Consider the following 21,180-nt stretch of genomic DNA (forward strand, 5'->3'; position numbering starts at 1 on the left):
AGTTTCATATCAAGTCCCACGGGCAGCTGAGGCATGGCCATGGCCATTAAGCCTAACAATTTTAAACATTTTTTCGGTTGTGATAGTTTCATTTCAAGTCCCACGGGCCGCTGAGGTATGGCCATGGCCATTAGGTATGTTAAAACATACGGGTAATAGCGACTGCTAATTTGTTGTCGGATTATTGAACGAAAATATCAAGGTACATTGGGTATAATGGCATTGGCTATATTGACATTTGGTATTTTTGCATTGGGTATAATGGCATTGGGTAATTTGTCCTGACACCACGTAGGTCATATCATTATTTGAGGTAAGCTGAATTTTCAGTTCTATGCACAGCGCAAAAACCATTTACAATAGACGTGATATTAGTGAGTCGAGTTTTCTTGAGTTTCTTTTTTGAATGTCAAATCTGTGAGAAAATTTTTCCAACCAAAAACTGACGTTAATCAAAACATTTTCTGAAGCCGACATGTTGGCTTCAAGCAGGACCCACGTAAAAAATTCAATTGTCTAGTAATCGAAAAAAGTTTAATGTCTTGATCAGCAGACCTTTGGCAACCAAAAACTTTGACTCATAGAATTATTACTAGATGCGAGGTTGTTTTTGTTGCTTTCCCAACCTTATTTGACAATTTTCAAGACGCGCAGAGTGGTCTTGGCCCAGACTTCAGCCAGAACAAAAAAATTGACATAATCAGAAATGTGATACTGGACGGCTCCAAGTCACGTACTTGTAATTTGACTAATTCACTACTGTTTAATACTTGACGTTCAGCAATGGCATAGCAATCACAACGTATATGCTGCTCAGTATGCAATTATTCTGCTACTATATTTTGTGGGATGAATCCGCATTGTCAGCCTTTGTATTGATTAGTCATGATGGGCTGACAAAAGGATCTCAAAAAACTTGGTTGACCAAGTGCTCATTTAGTCACCGCAAAGTCTTAGCAAGTCATAGTGACCTAGCTGAAAAGAGCATACGAGTGAAGACTAGACTTGATTTTTTTAAATCCTTTTCGGCGTCGTAAATACATATCAAAATGTAACACTTTTCAAAAGGGGCTCAAATTTATTCCAATGTTAAACTGACTCCTAATTTGACTGATTGTTTGAGAAATCTTTGACTCACAATACCGAGAACGTCCTCGATGTAAGAATGTTTCTCTTATTTTAATAAACACAACCAAGTTTGAACAGTTCAAGTAATTATCCTATTTTACGCTCAATTTGGACCAATAAATTTAGTTCTGAAAAGTTCTGATGAAAATTATTCTTAGATAACTTGGCAACTATTAAAAACTGAACGCTGATGAGAACTAAGTTCGGTCTGTTTTAAACTCATTGGCGTGGAAATTATTGCCAACACGCGTTCATAATTTTATAACTGCTTGACAAAATGTTTTTAATTAATGTGAAGCAACAGCGAAAAATAAAGCAAACAAACGCTTCATTTATTAAAAGGCCGTTGTGGCATTTGTTTGATAATTTGAGATACTGATGCGAATAGGTGTGGTAATATAGATTAGATTACATATCAATTTCAAGTGGCTGTTTATAAGAGTGGCCATATTTGCTTCAATCTGTGCAGCCATCCTCAAGCTCAAACGGTGAGTTGACATCAATGGAATAAAAATTTGTTTTTGAAGGACAAGGATCTGGATTTGAGGCAACTTTAGTCGATTAAGCGACAATTAAGCGACAATTATGGGATGATTTATAACAGGAAAGGGATTAAAAATTTCCTTGAAATGTTTGCAACTACTGCAAGTAAAGTTGTCAACAGACGATTTAAGTGTGACTGATTAAGAAAAAGGCAACAAGCGATGGTGAGAAGGCACGTAACAAGGTGGATCTATATCAAGGCACTGCAAACAATGCAGAACTGACGTTTGTAACTGATAGATACAAACTTTCAACAGATTATCGAGTTTTCATCAAAAAGCGTTTAAACTTCATTTCTGTATCATCATTTCCATAATAGCATTGTCCTTGTGCACTCATGTTTAATTACTAGTTTTAATTTATGGAACACTCTTACCCAGACATGATTCTATGTGCATCGCAGCGCTGAATCATGATTTTCCAATTCTGCCATTTAACCTTGTCTACTAAATTGATCATATGTCATCTCGGACCGAACTCCAAGTCTATATCAGTGCTAGGCAAGTCCATATCAAAGTCTTATTACGTTGCCCAGTACTGGGCAAGTCTAAATACGACTTTTCATGAATGATAATAATTTGTTTTTTTTTTGGAAAAAAACCAATGATAATCGGCTGTGAGTTTGTAATTATTAAATTACTTTATTCTAATTCATACTAAGTTTGTCTACCCCAGAAGGCTTGGACTTCCTTCTCTGATTAACATAATTCTCGCTTTCAAACAAAAGCTGCTAAATATGAGTCAGTTGAAATGAATGGAACAAGATCCGTAGAGACAGAAAATTAAAACAACCTGTATGTCAATTGTTTTCTGTTCTCATTCAATCCCAATCCATTTCAAACCAACCATTATGCGGACGAATTTTGAAAATTATTAAAAATTACTCCACAAGGGGAAAGAAACCACGTTCATTAGAACATCAGGCACCTCAAATGAAATATCACGAGGTGCAAAATCAACTGGCTCAAATCAACAATTGGTGCCAAATACATCAGGCTCAAATCAATAATTCAGGGTTCATATGAGCAAGTTCTAGGATTTTTTGAACAAACAGACTTTTGTAAATATTTTTTAAGGGTATTTGGGGCAGAAATAACTCGCTACTTAGACTAAGACGTTTGAAAGAGGGCACACTACAAGTGTCTACCTGTAACAAATTTTTGAGTAAATGTACTCACTTTTATAACCGAATTTCACTTTTCCTATCTTAATACATTGCATTGTACGTGTGAACATTGTACTTGCTCACTTTGCGGAGAAAAAAAGTGGTGCCATATATGGCAATTTCAGTGACTGGAAGTGGAAAGTGGAAATTACTTTCCGCTGCAAAATACTTTTTGCGGAGAAGCATTCCGCAAAACCGCTGCAACTTGATTTCACTTAATTGCAGCATAGCCCTCATTTTCGCAATCAATGTTGACAAAAGTGTCCCAAAAGAAATTAATTGATTTTTTTATGGTGAAGGCTTTCAAACAAAAAAATTTTGTTTCATTGATTCTTTTTTTTCTAGAAAAGCATATATCTAAAGTAAAATTTGTTGGAGTATGTTGTGCTAATTTTCTAGAACTTTAGTATAAAAAGTTGTCATTTCTCAATGAATTTCATCAATAATTATTTTCCATGAAAAAGTTTGAATCGGTCTTTTTGATGGATCAGGTCAATTTTAAGTGTTTTTCGATTATCTCGTTGTTGTCACTTTGTAAGCAAAATAGTTTGATCGTCCGAATATTTAAAGTTCCTCAACCACGAATACAATTTCGAAAGGTGGACGAATTGACCTCCAGTTAGCCTTAAGACAAAAATTGAATACCTAAGTTTAGCTTTTGCATTGATTGGTTGGTAAAAAGAACTACGTTCGTAAACGTTGGTAAAAAGAACTACAGCTGTGGCGCTAAAATCTGAGCTATCTGACGCACTACGGAAGTCTCATTTTTTGCTATTGATTGACGCTGTATAAGTCAATTTCTCTGTCAGTAGTCAGCTAGTTTTAGCTGTTGATAAGAACTGTTGTAATGATCACCTCAAATTCTACCATTATTTTTGGTAGTATCAATATTGTGATTTTTCGTGCCCGATCTTTCCTTACCCTGCTTCGGACGTATTGCGATTAACACAAAGCAAAACGTCGGTAGGATGAAAATTTCGACCCAAAACGAAAAAAGAAATTATCAGTTCGGATTTTCTTTTCTGTTGTTTGGCATAAGAAAGCTTTGTAATTTTTGTGCGTTTCAAAAACATATCAAGGGTTTTTCACATTATAAAGCCAAACTATATTTTAGATTTTCTGTTAGATTTAAATGCGGCGATGCTACAGAAATTGTATATTCCATTTTTTATTGTATTGAAAACTATTCCGAGGTTCACCCAATTTTTCACCCCAACGAACTAAAGTTGAAGGCACCAACTTAATTTTATGGTGAAGGGTGAGCATTTTTGGGCAAGTCGTCAGGAAATAACGAGCATGAAGTTGAATCGGAAGAAAGATGATCGATGATGTGCGTTTATGCACGACGTTTCAACTCCTCGTATGATAAACAATTAATTAAAATTGAATATTCGAAATCTGTTTAACCTGGAGGAGTATAATGTATACCGATGTCTTTTGAAATAATTCTACTTCGACTATAGTTGCAATAGAATATTTTCATTCTTTTAAGGCACTAGCTGTCCCATAGGTATAAAAAATTTTGCTTTAAAACGGATTTCATGTCTTCCAAATCAGTTAAGTACTTTTCACAATTTCCCGGGTCGAGGGGTCAGCAGCTGTAAGCGGATATTTTTGTAAGAAATCCGCTGAAATTATGTAAGGTTTGTGCTGATTGCGCTGAAAATCGATAAAAAGGTGCTGAATCCGCTGAAAAAAAAATTTAAGCACATTTCAGCGCATCTCTTGCATAAAATCAGCATTTGATTCAGCACCTTTCTTACATAATTTCAGCACTTGTGAAAATTTTAAATTCAACGGATTCAGCGCCTTTCTTACATAATTTCAGCACTTGTGAAAATTTTAAATTCAGCGGATTCAGCGCCTTTCTTACATAATTTCAGCACTTGTGAAAATTTTAAATTCAGCGGATTCAGCGCCTTTCTTACATAATTTCAGCACTTGTGAAAATTTAAAACTCAGCGGATTCAGCGCCTTTCTTACATAAATTTACGTGCAATTTTCTTCCTCGATATTGCTTATAATGCAGTCAGCATGTAGGTTCCTTCAACTTTAGCATTTATGAAGAGCCACTAATCAATCAAAACTCTGCGTGGTTTTTTAAAAATGAAAATTCTTTTTTTTGAAAAACACACCGAGTGAAAAGCGTCACACTTTCATCATATGTAACGGAAAGAAGATAATTATACTTAAGCTACCTGGTTTCATTCAATCAAGTAATTTGGTTTTATACCTCAACTGCAATAACTGCTTTATCTTAAGGTTTGACAGAATTCTTAAGTCTTTTGGCAGATATCCAACTGTCTTTAAGTTAAACTGCCCCAGTGCAATGCTTTTTAGTCTTGCACAGTTACTTCTTCTGAATGTACAGCAGGAAAAACAACTCAAAAATTTTCAATTTGTGCAAGGAAATCGTTGAAAATGCAGAAGATAAGTGCTGATATTGTGTAACATAATTCCTGAAAGTTATGTAAGAAATGCGCTGACAGCCGCTGAAAAATTATTTTTTCAGCAGTTAGATCTTACATAACTATCCGCTTAATGTGCTAAAAAGAGCTGAAATTATGTGAGAAAGTGCTGGAAAATCAGCAGATTAAGCAGATTAATGTGTAAGATTTACCCGCTGAAAAATAGTTTTTACCCGCTGAAAAAAAAGATTTACCCGCTGAAAAATGTTTACCCGCTGAAAAATATTACCTTACATATTCATATATAGCATTCAAATTCTCGGAATATTTTTCTTTTTCTCTTTCTATGCTAAGTAAAAATTTTCTAGAGATACCAGCCTTACTATAAAAAACAGCCTAAAATAACTACAGTATGTTGAGCAGGGGAAGTGGGACAACTTTGTGGAAATCAGCATTAACGGAAAAATGGCAATGTTCCAGTTTCATGCATCAGAAAACTTCACGAGACCAGTTACAACAGATAGGTCATTAGAATTCCCTGATCAAAGCAAACCCGGTTCGAGACCGAATGGTTAACTTGTAAGAATTTGCAAGTTTTTTGAAAAATATGGGTAACTTTTAAGAATTTGCAAGATTCTTACAAAGGATAAGTAAGAACTTGCAAGTCAAATGGTTAATTGTAAGAATTTGCAAGTCCAATGGCTAAATTTTAAGTTTCCTGCAAGTGTGATCCGGTTGAGCTCGATTCTAATTGATTAATTCAATTTAACACTGAGTCATTTAACGTAGAAGGCGCGTGAGAGTTAGTTGCTCAGTTTGGATAACATTTTACAATGCAACCTAAGTTGATAAAATGTTTACTTCTCATTTTTATCAACTCAAGAGGTCCTTTTGAAATTCAATTATTGAACAAATCTCAATTGGCTTCTTCACGACTTCTTTTCCTAAAGTACTCCTAAAAATTCATACCCTTTATGACTTTGATTGAAATTTCAGTTTCATATGTCAGCATTTTTTAAAACAATTTCGTGAACCTTCATTTTTTTATTTTTTTTCAAAAATTTCATGTCACTCTTTTCCAGGTTCTTTTTTTGAAGCATCTGTTTACAATAGTAACTTACTACGTTTTATTGTATTTGTGATATGATATAGGCAGCAAAGTTATCTGGTTACAACTTATACTCAAAGAACTTTTGTAAGAAACTAGTAAGTCAAATGTTTAACTTGTAAGAACACTGCGAGTTGAATTGTTAACTTTCAAGACCCTTTTATTTCAAATGGTTAACTTGTAAGAGCCTTGTAAGTCTAATGGTTAACTTGAATGAACTTGCAAGTTTTTGGAAGAAAAACTTGCAAGGCCATGTATCGCCTTGTGAGTTTCCGCCAGAAACTTGCAAGTTCTTATAGGTGAACCGTTCGACCTCGACCCGGAAAATTACCTGTAAAATAAAACAGAAGTTGCAATATCATCATAGCAAATGATCGTTTTCTATAACTTTTTTTGGAAGAATACATTGAGGACTACTTGACAAAAACGAATCATAAAATCATTTAACAACTTCAAGTTGACACATTTTTTTATTTCGGGTTAGCTTAAACTTGACGTTGATGTTCGAAAGATGGGAGTATATTGAAAGAATTTCGATGTCTTTTTCTTGTAGAATCTGACGTCGGAAAAACAACTGCCAACTGTGGTATGGAAAATATATCGAATGTGAAATTTCAATTTTCATGTTGAATAGATATCGATATTGCGGAGCTGCAAATATTTTTCTCCACTTGCTTCTTCTGAAATCGTTTTTCCAAAACGCTTTACTCATGCTGGTCCACTAAATTTTGTGATTAGGTAACCCAACCAAATATAAAAAAGAGCAGCTAAATTTTTTTGTAATTGTACAGGATTTCTTCATTTTAGTTTCAAAATATTTGTTTCTCAGATAACACAGAGTAAAACATCAACAACTAAAAATAAATTAGAACTGTTATCAAAAACAGGTATACCGCATTTCGCCACAATTCTTACCAATTTCACCGCATCGACTTTTGTGATAAATTAATGTAAGAAATGCGGTGAAAGTGGTGAATGCGGTGAAAAAAATAATTCACCACATTTCACCGCATTTCTTACAAAAATTCACCTCGAAGCTTACAACAATACTAAAAAAAAATTCGACCCATTGGTTTTTCAACGTTTACTGAATCTGATTTAAATTTACAAGAAAAATCAGAGAATAACGTGACAGGTGGCGCAGTGGACTAAGAAGTTGAAGATATGCAGCAGGTAACAGGTTGGAATCCGTTTAAGGAAGCTCTTTTTTGTAAGAATACTGAGAACGCGGTGAAAATAAATAATTCACCGCGATTCATCGCATTCACCGCAAAAAGATGTAGAAATACGCGGAGAAAATTTTTTCGCCGCATTTCTTACTAAAATTCACAGCCAAACCTCGATCCGGGATATTTTGCTTTAACAGAATATCACAGTTTTAAATCATCTCAAGAACCAGTGTTTTGTCACTGACTTTGTTTCTGAAAAACTTCCTCTATGCTTTTATCGGATCTAAACGCCTCTTGACGTCCATTGAAGTTGAAAGAGCAAATGAAAAGAAATTTCAAAAGGCAGATTTTCTTTCAGTGCCGGCGACTTTCCAAACTGCAGAGTAGTTCTGGTTAAAATATATATTTATGAAATTAGAAAATAGTGCATTAAACCAAACGGTTTTGCACTTGGGACCCTGATTATGCAAACCATTTAATTGCCAACAATGTCTTGAAAATAATATAGCAAGACAACTTAATACAATTTATTTTTCTCGAAATACAGGTGAAATACAATGGAAACAAAAAAATGTGTCAGCACCTAATTTCAATTCAAAACTTTTAGACCAGCAAAATGTATGCTTATTTAGTCTGTCTAATTGAATTACCTCTGCGTTTTTGAAAGGTAGGCAGTTGACTAAGATGAATATATTTCGTTACATTAAAACCCAATAATCCTCAAGATTTCAAAAATCTTTACAACAACTGTTTTAATTTTTCAAAGGCTTTTTTATGGGGCCAGATTTGTATTTCTCCAAAAATATCCATCAAGAGTAGTTCATCAAGAAAAGTTGTATTAGAACAGAAATAGATAAGAAATGAGATCAGAAGCTTCAAGATTTCCATCGATTATCTCAAGGTTTAGGAAACCAATGTTCTTTTGTCAATCAATCAGCGAACTGTCGCCTGTCATTCCTCCTTACTCAAGACAGAAACTTGCAAGAGGATTCAACTCTACTGTGAAGAGGTAGAAAAATATAGAAACGCCAATATTAAAATAGCTTTGGCTTATACTAGAAGCCATTTTCGGTTATAAAGTGTTGCCTTGATGGAATATTATAATTTACATTAGAATTTCATTATATTTTATATCATAAATTGATGTAAAAACTATTACTATTTTTTAGTAAAACGCTTTCATTGACATTGATTCATACATTCATCAAGTGTACACAAGCATTTTTATGCGAATTGTACTTTTTCATAATTTTCAGAACCTCCTTTTCAGAAACCCGACAAAGCTGTTCATATCTGATGAGACACCAACATGTTTGTTTACGAGCAGAAAGCTTTCTCATCAAGCAGACAGCCCAAAAGTTAGTATAACCGGTATTTACTATAATTCAATATATCTGATATTAATCTCGATAAAAATATGGATTTTACTCCAATTCCGTCAAAGTTTTTAAGGTTTTTCTTCCAGTATTTTTTTTTCATTAACTCAGTGATAAAATAAACAGAATATAACGATTTTGACTTTCGGTAGACTTGAGTTAAGCCAAAACATTAACGAAGTCCCCAGTTTTAGTTATGAAAAAACCATTCTCGACAGAAAATGCCCATGAAAAGACTCGGCCCATAGAAAGACTTCAGTCAATAAATACCCTCCCCACAAGAGTCTTTTCAAAAGACTCGGGTATAAACCTGGGTAACTTCATTTATATACAATCGATCTTTCCTCACACCCTCATTGAGGAGAACTGAATTCTTAGAGAGGTAAGATCTTATCAAGCTGAGCTTTTCATGTTTCAGACCACCGGCTAGCCCTCATATCGGCTCAGAGCAAATCCAACTCTGGAGAGGGAGCTGAAATAGCTTTTGGCGGCTCAAAAGACCACAAAAAGTCAAAGGGAATAAAAACAGGAAAAATCAAAGCCGCCACCAAACCCGAAAGTTCTGAAAGCTTGACACTTCCCGAGAGCTATAAAATAAAAACCATCAAAAGAAACAATGCGATCGAATCTCAGACACTAGAGGCAATTGGCACTAGAAAAGGGAACAGAGCGAAAGTGCCCCAAAATAAGAAAACCAATTCCGAAAATAAAGCACGCTCCAATAGTTTGAAAGGTGAAGAAAAAGCCGAAATTGAAGCTCATATAGCAATCGAACCGGACAGCCGAGATGAAAAATACGAGAATCTCGGCTGCTTGCATGAATGGTTCTCGCGTGAATGTCCCAGACACTACGACAAGACAGCTGTTTACTTCGAGGGCCAAACTCAGACGTTTAGAGATCTGGACCACAATTCCAAATTGATAGCTGCCTGGCTCCAGATTGAGGCCAAGATCCAACTTGGCGATATGAGTAATTCTTATTTTAATTAGAACCCCAAAGAACCCAAGAAATAATGAACCGTTTTTTGAACCGTGACTTCGGGTGCAAGCGATCCTGGCATTTACATTTTTCAGAAATTTATAGATTTATATATTTCGAGCAGTTATTGAACGGTAAAAATGACCGCTTTTGAGGACTGACCACTAATTCCAGGAAATGTAAAAAAAATCAACCTAGACTGATGCCTCCTAATGAGCATAATTTATAAAAAAAACGTCAGGCTGCATTCTTGCTCTCGCAAAAACTTATTTACTACTGACATTAGTGGTCAGTAAAGAACCTTAAATGGGGCATAATTGACCGATTTGTGCAAGCAAATTTCACGCGCAGTCTTAATACACTAGTTCTGTGGAAAGCACTTTTGTTCGCCAGACTGTCTTGGATTGAATTATTTTAAGGAGATCAAGTCAGTCTTGTCCGCAAACGAGTTTTAATGAACAAACTGAAGGATTAGCATAAGTGTTTTCCAAAGGCAAAAATAATTAGATTTGTAATTTGAGTAATTCGATTTGGCATAACTGAGTAATTCGTTTTGGCATGGTTTGAATAACTGAAGTCCCCGATTCGCGTAATTAGATTCCACACACTGCGTAATTAGATTACACATTATGCATATTCAGATTCTACAAATTCAATATGCGTTTGATGTATGTTGCTGGATGTCCGATGTCAGTAAACTTGCGATCTTTGTCTATCAGAGAAAAATCGGAAGTGAAAAAGAATGTAGCACAAATCTAAGTGGAGACTAAATTACAACTCTGCTTGATAACGAGCTCCACTAAAATACTTAGTCTTAATTTCTTTGTCAATTTTTTCTGAGGGTAGGTGACAGAAACATAGGCATATGTTTTCGCAAATCAACTCTGTTCCCCTTTCCTCCCCCAACTAACATTGGACCCTTTTTCTCATGGACCACGTGCTTTTTCACATAGGAAGCTATAAAACAACAGATTGTAATTGGGCATTAACAGCTAGAAAAAACTTAGTGTTATTTCTGGAAAACGGTTTTGAGGGAAACTTGTGCAAACAATAATTTCAAAAATTTCCTCCTTTCTTTCAAACAAAAGGGGAGCTAATTAGTTTCAAAGAACTTCCTTTCTTTAAAAAAAAGTTTTGCTTAAAGTTTGAATCAGTAGCTAAAATGATAACAATTAATACTAGTGAGAATATCGAAAATTCAATTTCACAATTCCTCCTTCATAGAGTGTTGGAAAGCAAATCGTTCGAATTTAGAAAAGAGATTAGAATATGAAAATGTGATTATTTATAGTTTTAACTCATTTAAAAAAATCTTTTATGTGTTAATTGAAGTTTATTATGTTTTTTAATTTTTAAATCAAGTCTTAGGCAGCCACAATTCGGTCCTAATCTAAAAAGCGCTATATTTGATTTTATCACGAAGGTGTTGAATTAATTGCAGCGAAATCAGAATGAATTGCCCTTGACAACATAAATTATAAAGTAATCTCAATTATGGGACAAGGGACTTTGGCAATTAATCATCGATTAAACATGTAAGTGTGTAATGCTGTAAATTTAGAACAAATTTTTGTAAGTGAAACCTACGGGACTAGAATAGGGAAGATTTGAAGTAAACTATGGCATCTGTTTTGTCCAGTAAGAGGACAACAAAGAAATGTCTGAGCGACCAACAATAATTACCGGTATTGCAAAAGTTGTGAAAAAAATCCAAAGAATTTAATAAAAAACATGGAAGCTTTTGGCTGGACAAAAAAGAGCACAAGCCAGACATGTGGAAACAACTCCCTAAAATTTAGATGAAAATATAAAAAATGATTTATTAATGGTGGATCACTTTGGGGTTAAGGTATTGAAAACAAGAATTTCCTACCCAAAACAGAAAAATCGAGAACAGATAAGGTGGCAGGAAGCAATAATAATTTGCGAAGATTTGCCAAACTGCAGGCTATAGAGGTCTCCGCTTCTATATATTCAAAGGCACAGGGATGACAAAATTTTCTTAGATAAAGAAGAAAATTGAAAATATCTCAAATATGTTAATTAAAATTTTCTGCTTCTCAGTTCTTATGTACGGACTTTAAATATAAATACAATAACGACAAATGTTTGGGCTATCAGAATATTGAAGCAAATGTTCATAAATTTTTAAAATAGCAAATTTTAGCACAAATTCTCAAAAAAATTCTCAAACTTATCAAAATTTGCCAAAATGCGCCAAAACAGCCTTACCGTTGCTGAAATTTCCTTGCTTCAAATGTCTAAGAGAAAGACAGAGGAAGTTCAAGATAATTGAGTAAACATTTTACAAACTTAAGGAAAGGAGGAAAAAAGCAACAACAGCAGCAAATTTTTGGTTGAGAATCTTGAAAACTAACCTTTTCACATTGAATTTATTCCTCCGCAGCAGACTCTGAACGCTTAGGCAAAAATCAAAAGATGAAGGACAAAAAGTTGTGAAGAAATAGACATAATTTGTTTTGAAATCGGCGGCAAATGCGCAGTCGGGATAAACTGACAAAAACTTTAGCTAAAACCAAGTTATCAGAAAGAAATATATATTAGTTGAAACTTCTTTTGAGTAATGGTAGCTTCAGAACCAAAACTGTTGAGCAAAACTTCAAACCAGAATTCAGAGGCAAACTCAGAAGAAATAATATCTAACACCATGGCTCAACGAACTGAAATGACAGTAAATTTTAGGAACGAAGAAATTTTGACAATTTAATTTAAGATTTGCTTATTTGTTTTTTTTTATAGTTTTGTGTAGTCAATTTTGATATTTGATCGCCAAAAATGTAACAAAGAATCAACAACTTTTTAACAACTCATAATATCTTTTGACCATATATTTAATCCTTTGCAGCAATTTCGGCACTTTAAGCACTTAAAAGGCTACAAAAGAAACTACTGCAACGTCAATTTGAGACCCGGTGATTATACAAACTAGGCAGCTGTGAAAAAAATTTCGAAGACATTTGATTGATTACACATTTTTGGACACACAAACATTACAAATGTCATTTTCATAAAATAAATTTTCAGCTTGCGATAAGGCTTTCCATTAAATAGCGCAGTAAGCTTTTGAAAGACTACTAACGCCAATCTAGGGAATCTAATTAAACCTAGTGCTTTCTATGCCTAACTCTTCCATCTGCTTTTGAACATTCAAAGTCTTAGAACAATGTCAATAAATATATAGTGAAGAAAAGCAAAAATCGGAAATTGAGAAGAGCGTCATTACGAGCCAAACTTTTTGGATTGTACCATAAGTTTTTCAAGTAGGCAACAAATAGAGCTTGCAATAAATTGGCGAGCGTTTAGCGCTGCACGACTGAGTTTTTATTGGAATTGGCTTCGATTGATTCTCTAAAGGCATAATAATCAAACTTTCAGCTATTGTTTTAGATAGTAATGTACTTTAAAATCTTTGCGTTAAAGTGGTAGCTATGTAGATGAATCCAACTAGCAAATGTCCACGTGGCTCTTGCTTGCACTAAAAGTGAATTAACTACGCTTTTTACAAATTATCACAATAATGAGCCAATTAATGTCAAATAAACTGCTTCAAAACTATTAGAATTTTGTGTAAAGAAATTCATCGGCATTTTAACCTATAAAATTTCTTTCTGACACAGCGTTTTCCGACTGGAAAGGTAGGGAATAGACACTTTAGGCATGGGACGGTTTGGACATACTTGATTTTGGTCTGGCATCTCAGCTTGGGAGGAAATCTGACATGTTTCCTTGTCTTGACTTATTTGTGAGGGGCCTACACTGCAAACGCTCCTGTTTGTTCCTTGCTGTCTAAACAATAGCAACCTCTGTCTGGTTCCTCAAACTTGCTTGTTTTTCTGAGTTTCACCATTTGTTTTTCAGTCGCTATATTCCTGCCTAAAAGCCTCGTATACCCTTCAGTAGAGTTGGGAATCCTCAAGTCAGGAGGTGCTTTCCTCACATTAGATCCAAACAATCCAGACACCTTTCTCGCCTCAGTGATGGAGGATGCGAAGCCAAAGAGCGTGATCACAAACGAAGGAGTCCTCAAAGGGAGGTTGGAGGTTATATTTGGGACAATTGCCCTGAACATTAATACTTTGATTGTGGATGACGAAGGCGAATGGTGTTCAAGAATAACGAAAGGTAAATTTTCAAATCAATGTAGTCGGAATACTGAAAAGCCTTGCACTATAGTTATAAACAATATCATCTATAAACATAAATAGTTGGATGAAAAGTAGAATGCATTTGTCACAGGCGATAAGGCCAACATAAAGTTAATGACGATTCCCGAACAAAATGTGCGATGTATATCAGCCCCAGTACTGTCCTCTAACGACCAATTGAATTTTCTACGTCACTTATGGTGCATTAAGATAACTGTGAACAAAATAAATGTGAACAAAATGAATGTTCATTATAATCTGGGATCAAAATTACAAGTAACTTTATTTTGTTTACGTTCAGGCAAACCGACTTCATCCTTACTTGACAACTATCAGCCTCCAGAGATGTCCTTGGACAACTTAGCATCCGCAATGTATACAAGTGGTACAACAGGGGAACCAAAATGTGTTCTTTGTTCACACAGAAGCCACGTGTTCGCATTCAACCGACGACACCTTGACTATCATTATTCAGACTATGAGATAGAAGGGGAATTAGGAAAAGAGGCAGAAAGAGAAGGATGTAATTTGTTCTTTGTCTGGGAAATTCTTCGACCACTACTCAAAGGTTATTATGCTCTTCCATTCATTAATCAGACGCGGACTGTTTGTTTCAAAAAAATAGGGATCGTTCAAAGCGTTACTACATTTCTGGCAGGGATTTTTTAAAATCAAAGATAGCGTTTACTGAACTTTCCTAATTTAATACGGGGCATGTTTTTGTAAGTCTCTTGCAAAATATGCATCAGGATCATGCATAGTGAGAAATAAGCCTCATTTGCATGAATCTTCTTAGATGAGCGTCCAATATCAACTTGGTCGTCACAAATGTACTGTAGGAATGGAATGTTAAACTTAAGCTTTTTTCGGAAAAGAAACAAATTAATACTGACCTTGAATTATTCCCAACACAAAAGCGAATTCTAAATTTGAAACTGTACAAAGATAATAATGGTAAAGAAATTTAAACTGATGAGAATGGTTGAATAAGTAAATATTGATTCTGATAAAGATTATATCATGGATTGAACAACAAAATTCTCACCCACGTAATATTGGATTGGAAACCCAAATTAGGGGCCTAAGTTATCAAAGTCATGAATGACCTTCTGAAAACTTTTCCCAAAAAGGTATTTTTCTCACAAAGATTCGGAACATTTGGTAAAAATAGGACTAAACTATCATAACCAAACATAGATTAGCAGTATATATACGGCTCAATTTTAGCCAATTTTTGTAACCAAAATCAGTCTGAAAATAGTTATATTGTCGTGATAATCGAAATTTCGGAGTGAGTTAACAGATCTCTGTCCTGGTACTGAACTTGTAATAAATGTTGAAACTAGTATACCCTGGTAATTATACTTTTCGTTAATTTAACTTAGCAAATTTTCAACTACTTTCTCTTTTTGGACCTTTTCTTATAAATTAGTAGAGTTTAAACTGGTATCTAGTAGATATTTGTTAAACACTTTGATACGTGGCACTCATAGGCATTTGTAACTAGTTGTTTTGAAGGAACGACAGTCTTGTAATAATTAGGACTGGGTAAAACTTAATCGTTTCTTTCGGTTTTCTGTTAATCAAAAGCGTACTTGTACAACTTTAGTAACTTCACAATACATCTCTAAGGATCTGAAATCATACTCAATCTAGCTTCAATTTATTGGATTTAAATTAGTTTGGTGACTAGTAAAGTAGTGATCAACCAATCAATAATTAGGTTAAGTTAGGTTAACGGACTGGAGGACAGCACCGAGTCCAGGACAACATCAAGACGATTGATTTCTCAGAGTATTAATCGGCCAAGCTCCTTCCAGGAGACCGCATAGTGAAGCCACTCTGAGGGAAGGCCTGCCTGCTCGTAGAAGACTTGGCAAGTTAAGTTAACCCATGTAGTATGGAATGGTGAACCAAGTAGACAATTAAAAAGGTCTGCAGTAACCTGAAGTACCTGATGGGCAATGTCTTAACGTTCTATCAAGTTGGTTAATACTCGTCTGGTTGGGTTGTGGAGTGAACACCGACGAGCTCTTCACGTCATCTACTATTTATTTTAAGTATATTGGTTGATCGATTAATTAGAAACTGAATTGAGGACCTGGTATAATTCTCAATCTTAGAGTCACCAATTTATTTTATTTTGTAAAGCATTTCTTAGAAGCTAAAATATCATATAACATAGAAAGGCATTACCAACATATTTTAATAACATTATTATTAGCAATTGACTACAGTTCTATAGCGCCTGAAAATACTTTCTTTAGGACTTGAACGAAGGGCCTGGTATAACCCTTCAGTCTAGTTAAGAGTAGTAGGTTTTGTGAAGTTACTATCCAGTCCAGTAGTTTTCTCTAAGATAGATTCTAGGAACAATTGTGGAATTGTGAATAGGGTAAAACCTTCACCCTAAATATTCAGATTCTATATTGGCGACCACAGAGGGATTCTTCTGATTAGAAGGCGGTTTTGCATTTTACAAAAAAAAATTCAGAATTGAAATTTGAGAGAACCGATGAATTAGATCTTTGGAATACGTTCCAAAGGTAAAACTCATTTATATTTTTTTTGTTTCATTTGGTTTTGCATCGAAAATTACTTCAATTACCAAAAATGAACAACGCACCAAACAGCCAGCAATAGCAACAACAGAACCAGGCGAACAATCAGCAGCAAATAGTCGTAGCACCACCCCTTCTCACACCCCTCCGATACCCCAGCCGCGACTTCAAGAGTTTCGAAAGATGGGTTCGACACTTCGAATCCATGTCAAACGCCAATAATTGGGATGACCAGAGACAACGCGAGGTCCTGCCCACGTTTTTGAACAGTTATGCGTTAGACGAGTATTACAATCTCCCCAATCATTACTTTCAACAAGTGCAAGGACAACCAGCCCCGACCATAGCGAGAGTTCTGAACGCTCTTAACAACAGAATCGGCGACTTTCCCAACGCAAGGAGTGCACGCACCGAATTCAAAAATGAATCATGAATCTTCTTAGATGAGCGTCCAATATCAACTTGGTCGTCACAAATGTACCCATTGAGATTTAGCAAAAAGTAATTTAAAGTTTAAGCTTTAGAATTACAAACTTTTAGAAAATGCTCAAAATTAATTGATAAAAAATTTACAATTCTTTTGGAAAGCAGTGGATAAATTATAAATCTTAAAAATCGAACTTCAAAAAAATATAACTTCTTGATGTTCAATTTTTAAATATTTATAAATTATCCACTATTTTCCAAAAGTTTTTAAAAATTTATAATTATCATTTTTTGGACTAGGGTTGTTTATAAGCCAATGAAGTTGTTAGTTTGTTAAATTCTATTCCTGCATGCAAAACGAAACCGATTGCATCAATTCTCATTTGAAGAATGTTCCAAATTGATAATTTTCAGGTCAAAAGTTGTACATAATCCCAGACAAGACATTGTATGACCCGAAGCAGTTTGTTCTCTACCTTATTGAACACAAAATCACCAGGATAACTGTTACACCCTCTCTGTTAGAGACTATTATGAATTCATACGCCTTGCCCGCACTGGAAAACCTATCTCTGCGAGTGGTCATTCTATGTGGTGAGATTGTGACTACAAAACTGTTGAGGAAAACGAAGAAACGTATACCGAATGTAAGTATCATCCGGATCATAGCAACATGGTAAATCAGCAAAGAATCATGAGATTGCAATTCTTTATTTTACTATGCCCTTGTCCAGAAGACTGAACAAAAATGAGGCAAGAAATGTGCCGTATTTTTAGCTTCTCATGTATGTTTAGCTTTCATCGGTATGTTCGGTTTATTTGGTTGCAAACGTATGAAGTCATCGGTATGTTCAGTCTCTTAGATTCGGCATGATTGATCTCTTATATTAGGCATGTTTTGTTTCTTAGACTCGGAATGTTCAGTATAAAATGCAAGGTAGTCGTTGGCATGTTTGGCTTCCTACGTACAGTTTCAAACACCAGAAACCATCAGTATAATCGGTCTGTTAGGTTCGGCTTGTTCGGTCTCTAAGATTCGGTATGTTTGGCTTCTTAGATTTGTTATAATTTGTTTTAAATGTCGATTTTTAATACAAAACTTTAATTTATTTGTTTACACTTAAGTCATGTTAAGATAATAATCTCATTGCAGGAGTTTCGAAGGTACCAATTGGAGACGGTCTCTTCAAAAAAGTGAAAATTGATCACATTTCTTCTTTATCTCAAAAAACTAGAAGAGTAAGTATGTTTTTTTGTTTTTCAAAAACTTGTTGAACTTTGATGGAGATGCAGTTCATTGATACACACCCACTGAGTCGCGATAGGACCATTAGAAATCATGTACATAAACCATGTACATAAATCATGATTTCCTGTGATCTGAAACTAATCATAAAGACGGCTCTTACGCTTAGAAGAGAATCTAAGGAACCAAATTAGAAAAAAACAAACATATTGATCATTACTTTCAATCAAAAAGCGAACAGTCCGAAGATACGGAAGAAAAAATGTTTTTGTCTAAGTAAAGCCATTAAAAATGTTGTTTTGCTCACCTTTGCAAGCAACGATTTCTAAAGTAGAGTGGTCATTTGCTTATTAGGTTAATTTTTGATGTCCTGCTTCGAAGTCAAAAACACAAAGTCAAATTTTCGATTGTCTGAAAAAAGCAATGTCTTTTTTTCAATTCTTGGGTTTTTATGACGAGCAAGACTTGAATTGAAATTAGTCCTTGAGATACAATGTTACAGGGCTGATTTGCTGGTTTAGCTTTGTTATAAGACCGTCCTGTTATGAAATGGGACTTAAGTCCCCTACATTTGTTCGTGCTCAAGTAAATGAGTGTTGACTATTAGAATCCTCAGAAAAGAATAAACTTGTCAAAATGCGAGGAAAACTTCAACTGTGTATTTTTTTAATTCCTTTAGCAATAAAATTGCATATACTGGCTCATTTTCTCCAGCCCAATAAATTTTATTCCAGCTTGTTTAATTTTTTATAATTTTTTTAGCTTCTGTATTAAGACAAGTCAAAATATAAAACAGGTTCGGCAAGTTAATTATTTTTTCCCGCTGAGCTGGAGGACAAAAATGTCAAGAAGATTTGCTGGACAGAATGCATACATAAATCTACTTCTCGTGAAATTATTAGAAAACTAAATAATGTATACAGCTATGTTCAAATGTACACAACAGTTTTTGAAAACATTACAACAATGCATTTCTGGCGCAATTACTGTTGCCTAAGATCGTTTGACAAATAGTGAGCCGAAAAACGACGAAATGAACAAAGAGTGATTTTTTAGCAATTGCGAGTAATTGTGGACAGTAACCGCAGTTTTTTGAAATTCACTAGCATTTGGGTACTTCAGCTTCCCAGAATTCAATATCACGCTAATTAGACGAACAAAAAAACTTTTGTAGGTAGTGTGTCTAACAGTTGTTTCATAACTAGAAAGTTGCACGACAATTTATCAATTCAAAATTTGTTTTCAATCTACATTTGGAGTTCAAAAAATTAAATTCTTCAAGAGGCTAAGATATAACTAAGTTTTGTTTACATCTTTATTTTGTGCAATCGCTATAAAAACTGTTTTGTTAGCTTGTTTACACAAAAGTAACAACAAACTGAACACAGCATAGTTGCGGGCGTGGATTTTTAAAATGTTGACATCCCTAAAACATAACTTGTTTGTTTTGAGCTGTTATCACGACTCGAAGAGCTGTATTTGCTATCTAGAGTTTTTTATGACTCGCAAAACGAAGTATTGATACTCCAGGTTTTTTAAGCTGAAAAAAGTTGACTCATGATTTGATCGTTTGACTTTTGTTTTGGAACATCGATCGCTGTTCTGGAACAATCCGTTCTTTTTCGAGCATTGTAATTTAACAGCAGCTCAGTTACTAATATATGCTAGTTAGGAATTGCTGGCAAATTTCAAAGTCGAAAAGTTTCTTTGAAAAAAATCTTTTCATAACGATCCCTTCTTCTTTTTCCAAGCAAAAGACATCCTCTACTTACCTCACCCAACACACGCCTATATCCCGTTTAACTACCCCCCGCACACAGTTAATTTTCGCCAGAATCACCCTCTCAGCTAGCTACCCTTCCAACTACCTATCCATAACCTACCTAAATGAGCCCCACTTACCTACGCCGCCAAATTTTTACCCCCCCCCCCCCCGCATACCTATCTACCAACCCAAAAAGACAAATTCCTCCACAACCTATGCCCCGAACAAGCTAAGAAAGAACGGTTGAATAGAAGCTAAAATCTGATCACAGCTGATTTATTGGGTGTGTCTTATCAAGTTTTATATATATATATATATATATATATATATATATATATATAGTGATTTTTGGATAATTTACATAATTTAATAAACACATCGACATATTTTATAAACATTTTCTACTACTGGCTTTAATTTTGCTACCAGTACAAAATATATAGTAAAATATTGGTTATAGTAAATTTACTGGTTGGTCAACTTTTGATCACAGAAATTGTCCATAACAATATTATTTGTTTTATTGCAAGCTCATGATTTTGATGAAATCCTCTGTTGTATTATGGCTCGTCCCTAGGTGAAAATTGTGAACTTGTACAGTCTTTCGGAGACCCACGACATCGCAATGGGGAACCTCTCAAATTGGATTGATCTCCAGGAAGAAGAGTTAGATCCAGCAAAAAAGATTTGTCCCGTTGGCACAGTGTTCCCTGAAGTGTCCATTGTCATTCTCGACAATGGACTACAACAGCAGCCAAATGGGGTTGAGGGTCACATATACGTTGGTGGACCTGGACTTACTTTGGGTAATTTAAACTTCTATTCGTCAAAATCAGCTTTCTTGAGTCGAGTCTGAGAGTCAACTTAATTGCACCGGTCCTAATTATGTGACGACTTCTTATTTTCTATGGAAAATTTTTCGCTGTCAACTCATTCTCTACTAAAGAGCATCACTTAATACGCTCATTCAGATTTCACCGCATTTCGGATTTTCGCAAACGTTATTCAGTTTTTATACAGTTATTTTGATCTAAAAAGGGGACGAACCAGCCTTTGTTTCAGTCAACTGCAAAAATGCACAAAATAAGGTAATTCAAAAGACAAAGTTGAAGTTTTAACTATATTACTAGGAGGTTGGTA

The 21,180-nt window shown here is 34.8% G+C and overlaps 1 protein-coding gene across 1 annotated transcript; it reads left to right on the forward strand.

The window, feature by feature from the left end:
• The first annotated feature begins 1,496 nt into the window (after positions 1-1,496).
• On the forward strand, positions 1,497-20,754 carry LOC142348148 (uncharacterized). The gene is made up of 8 exons (XM_075399397.1): positions 1,497-1,616; positions 8,792-8,879; positions 9,316-9,867; positions 13,756-14,019; positions 14,344-14,610; positions 17,444-17,676; positions 20,618-20,706; positions 20,745-20,754. Exons 2-8 carry the CDS (start codon positions 8,831-8,833, stop codon positions 20,752-20,754), a joined length of 1,464 nt encoding a protein of 487 aa, XP_075255512.1. The 5' UTR covers positions 1,497-1,616; positions 8,792-8,830.
• The last annotated feature ends 426 nt before the right edge of the window (positions 20,755-21,180 follow it).

The sequence above is a fragment of the Convolutriloba macropyga genome, chromosome 1 (genome assembly GCF_964194025.1).
Source record: "Convolutriloba macropyga chromosome 1, txConMacr16.3, whole genome shotgun sequence".
In the NCBI taxonomy this organism is placed as follows: Eukaryota; Metazoa; Xenacoelomorpha; order Acoela; family Convolutidae; genus Convolutriloba; species Convolutriloba macropyga.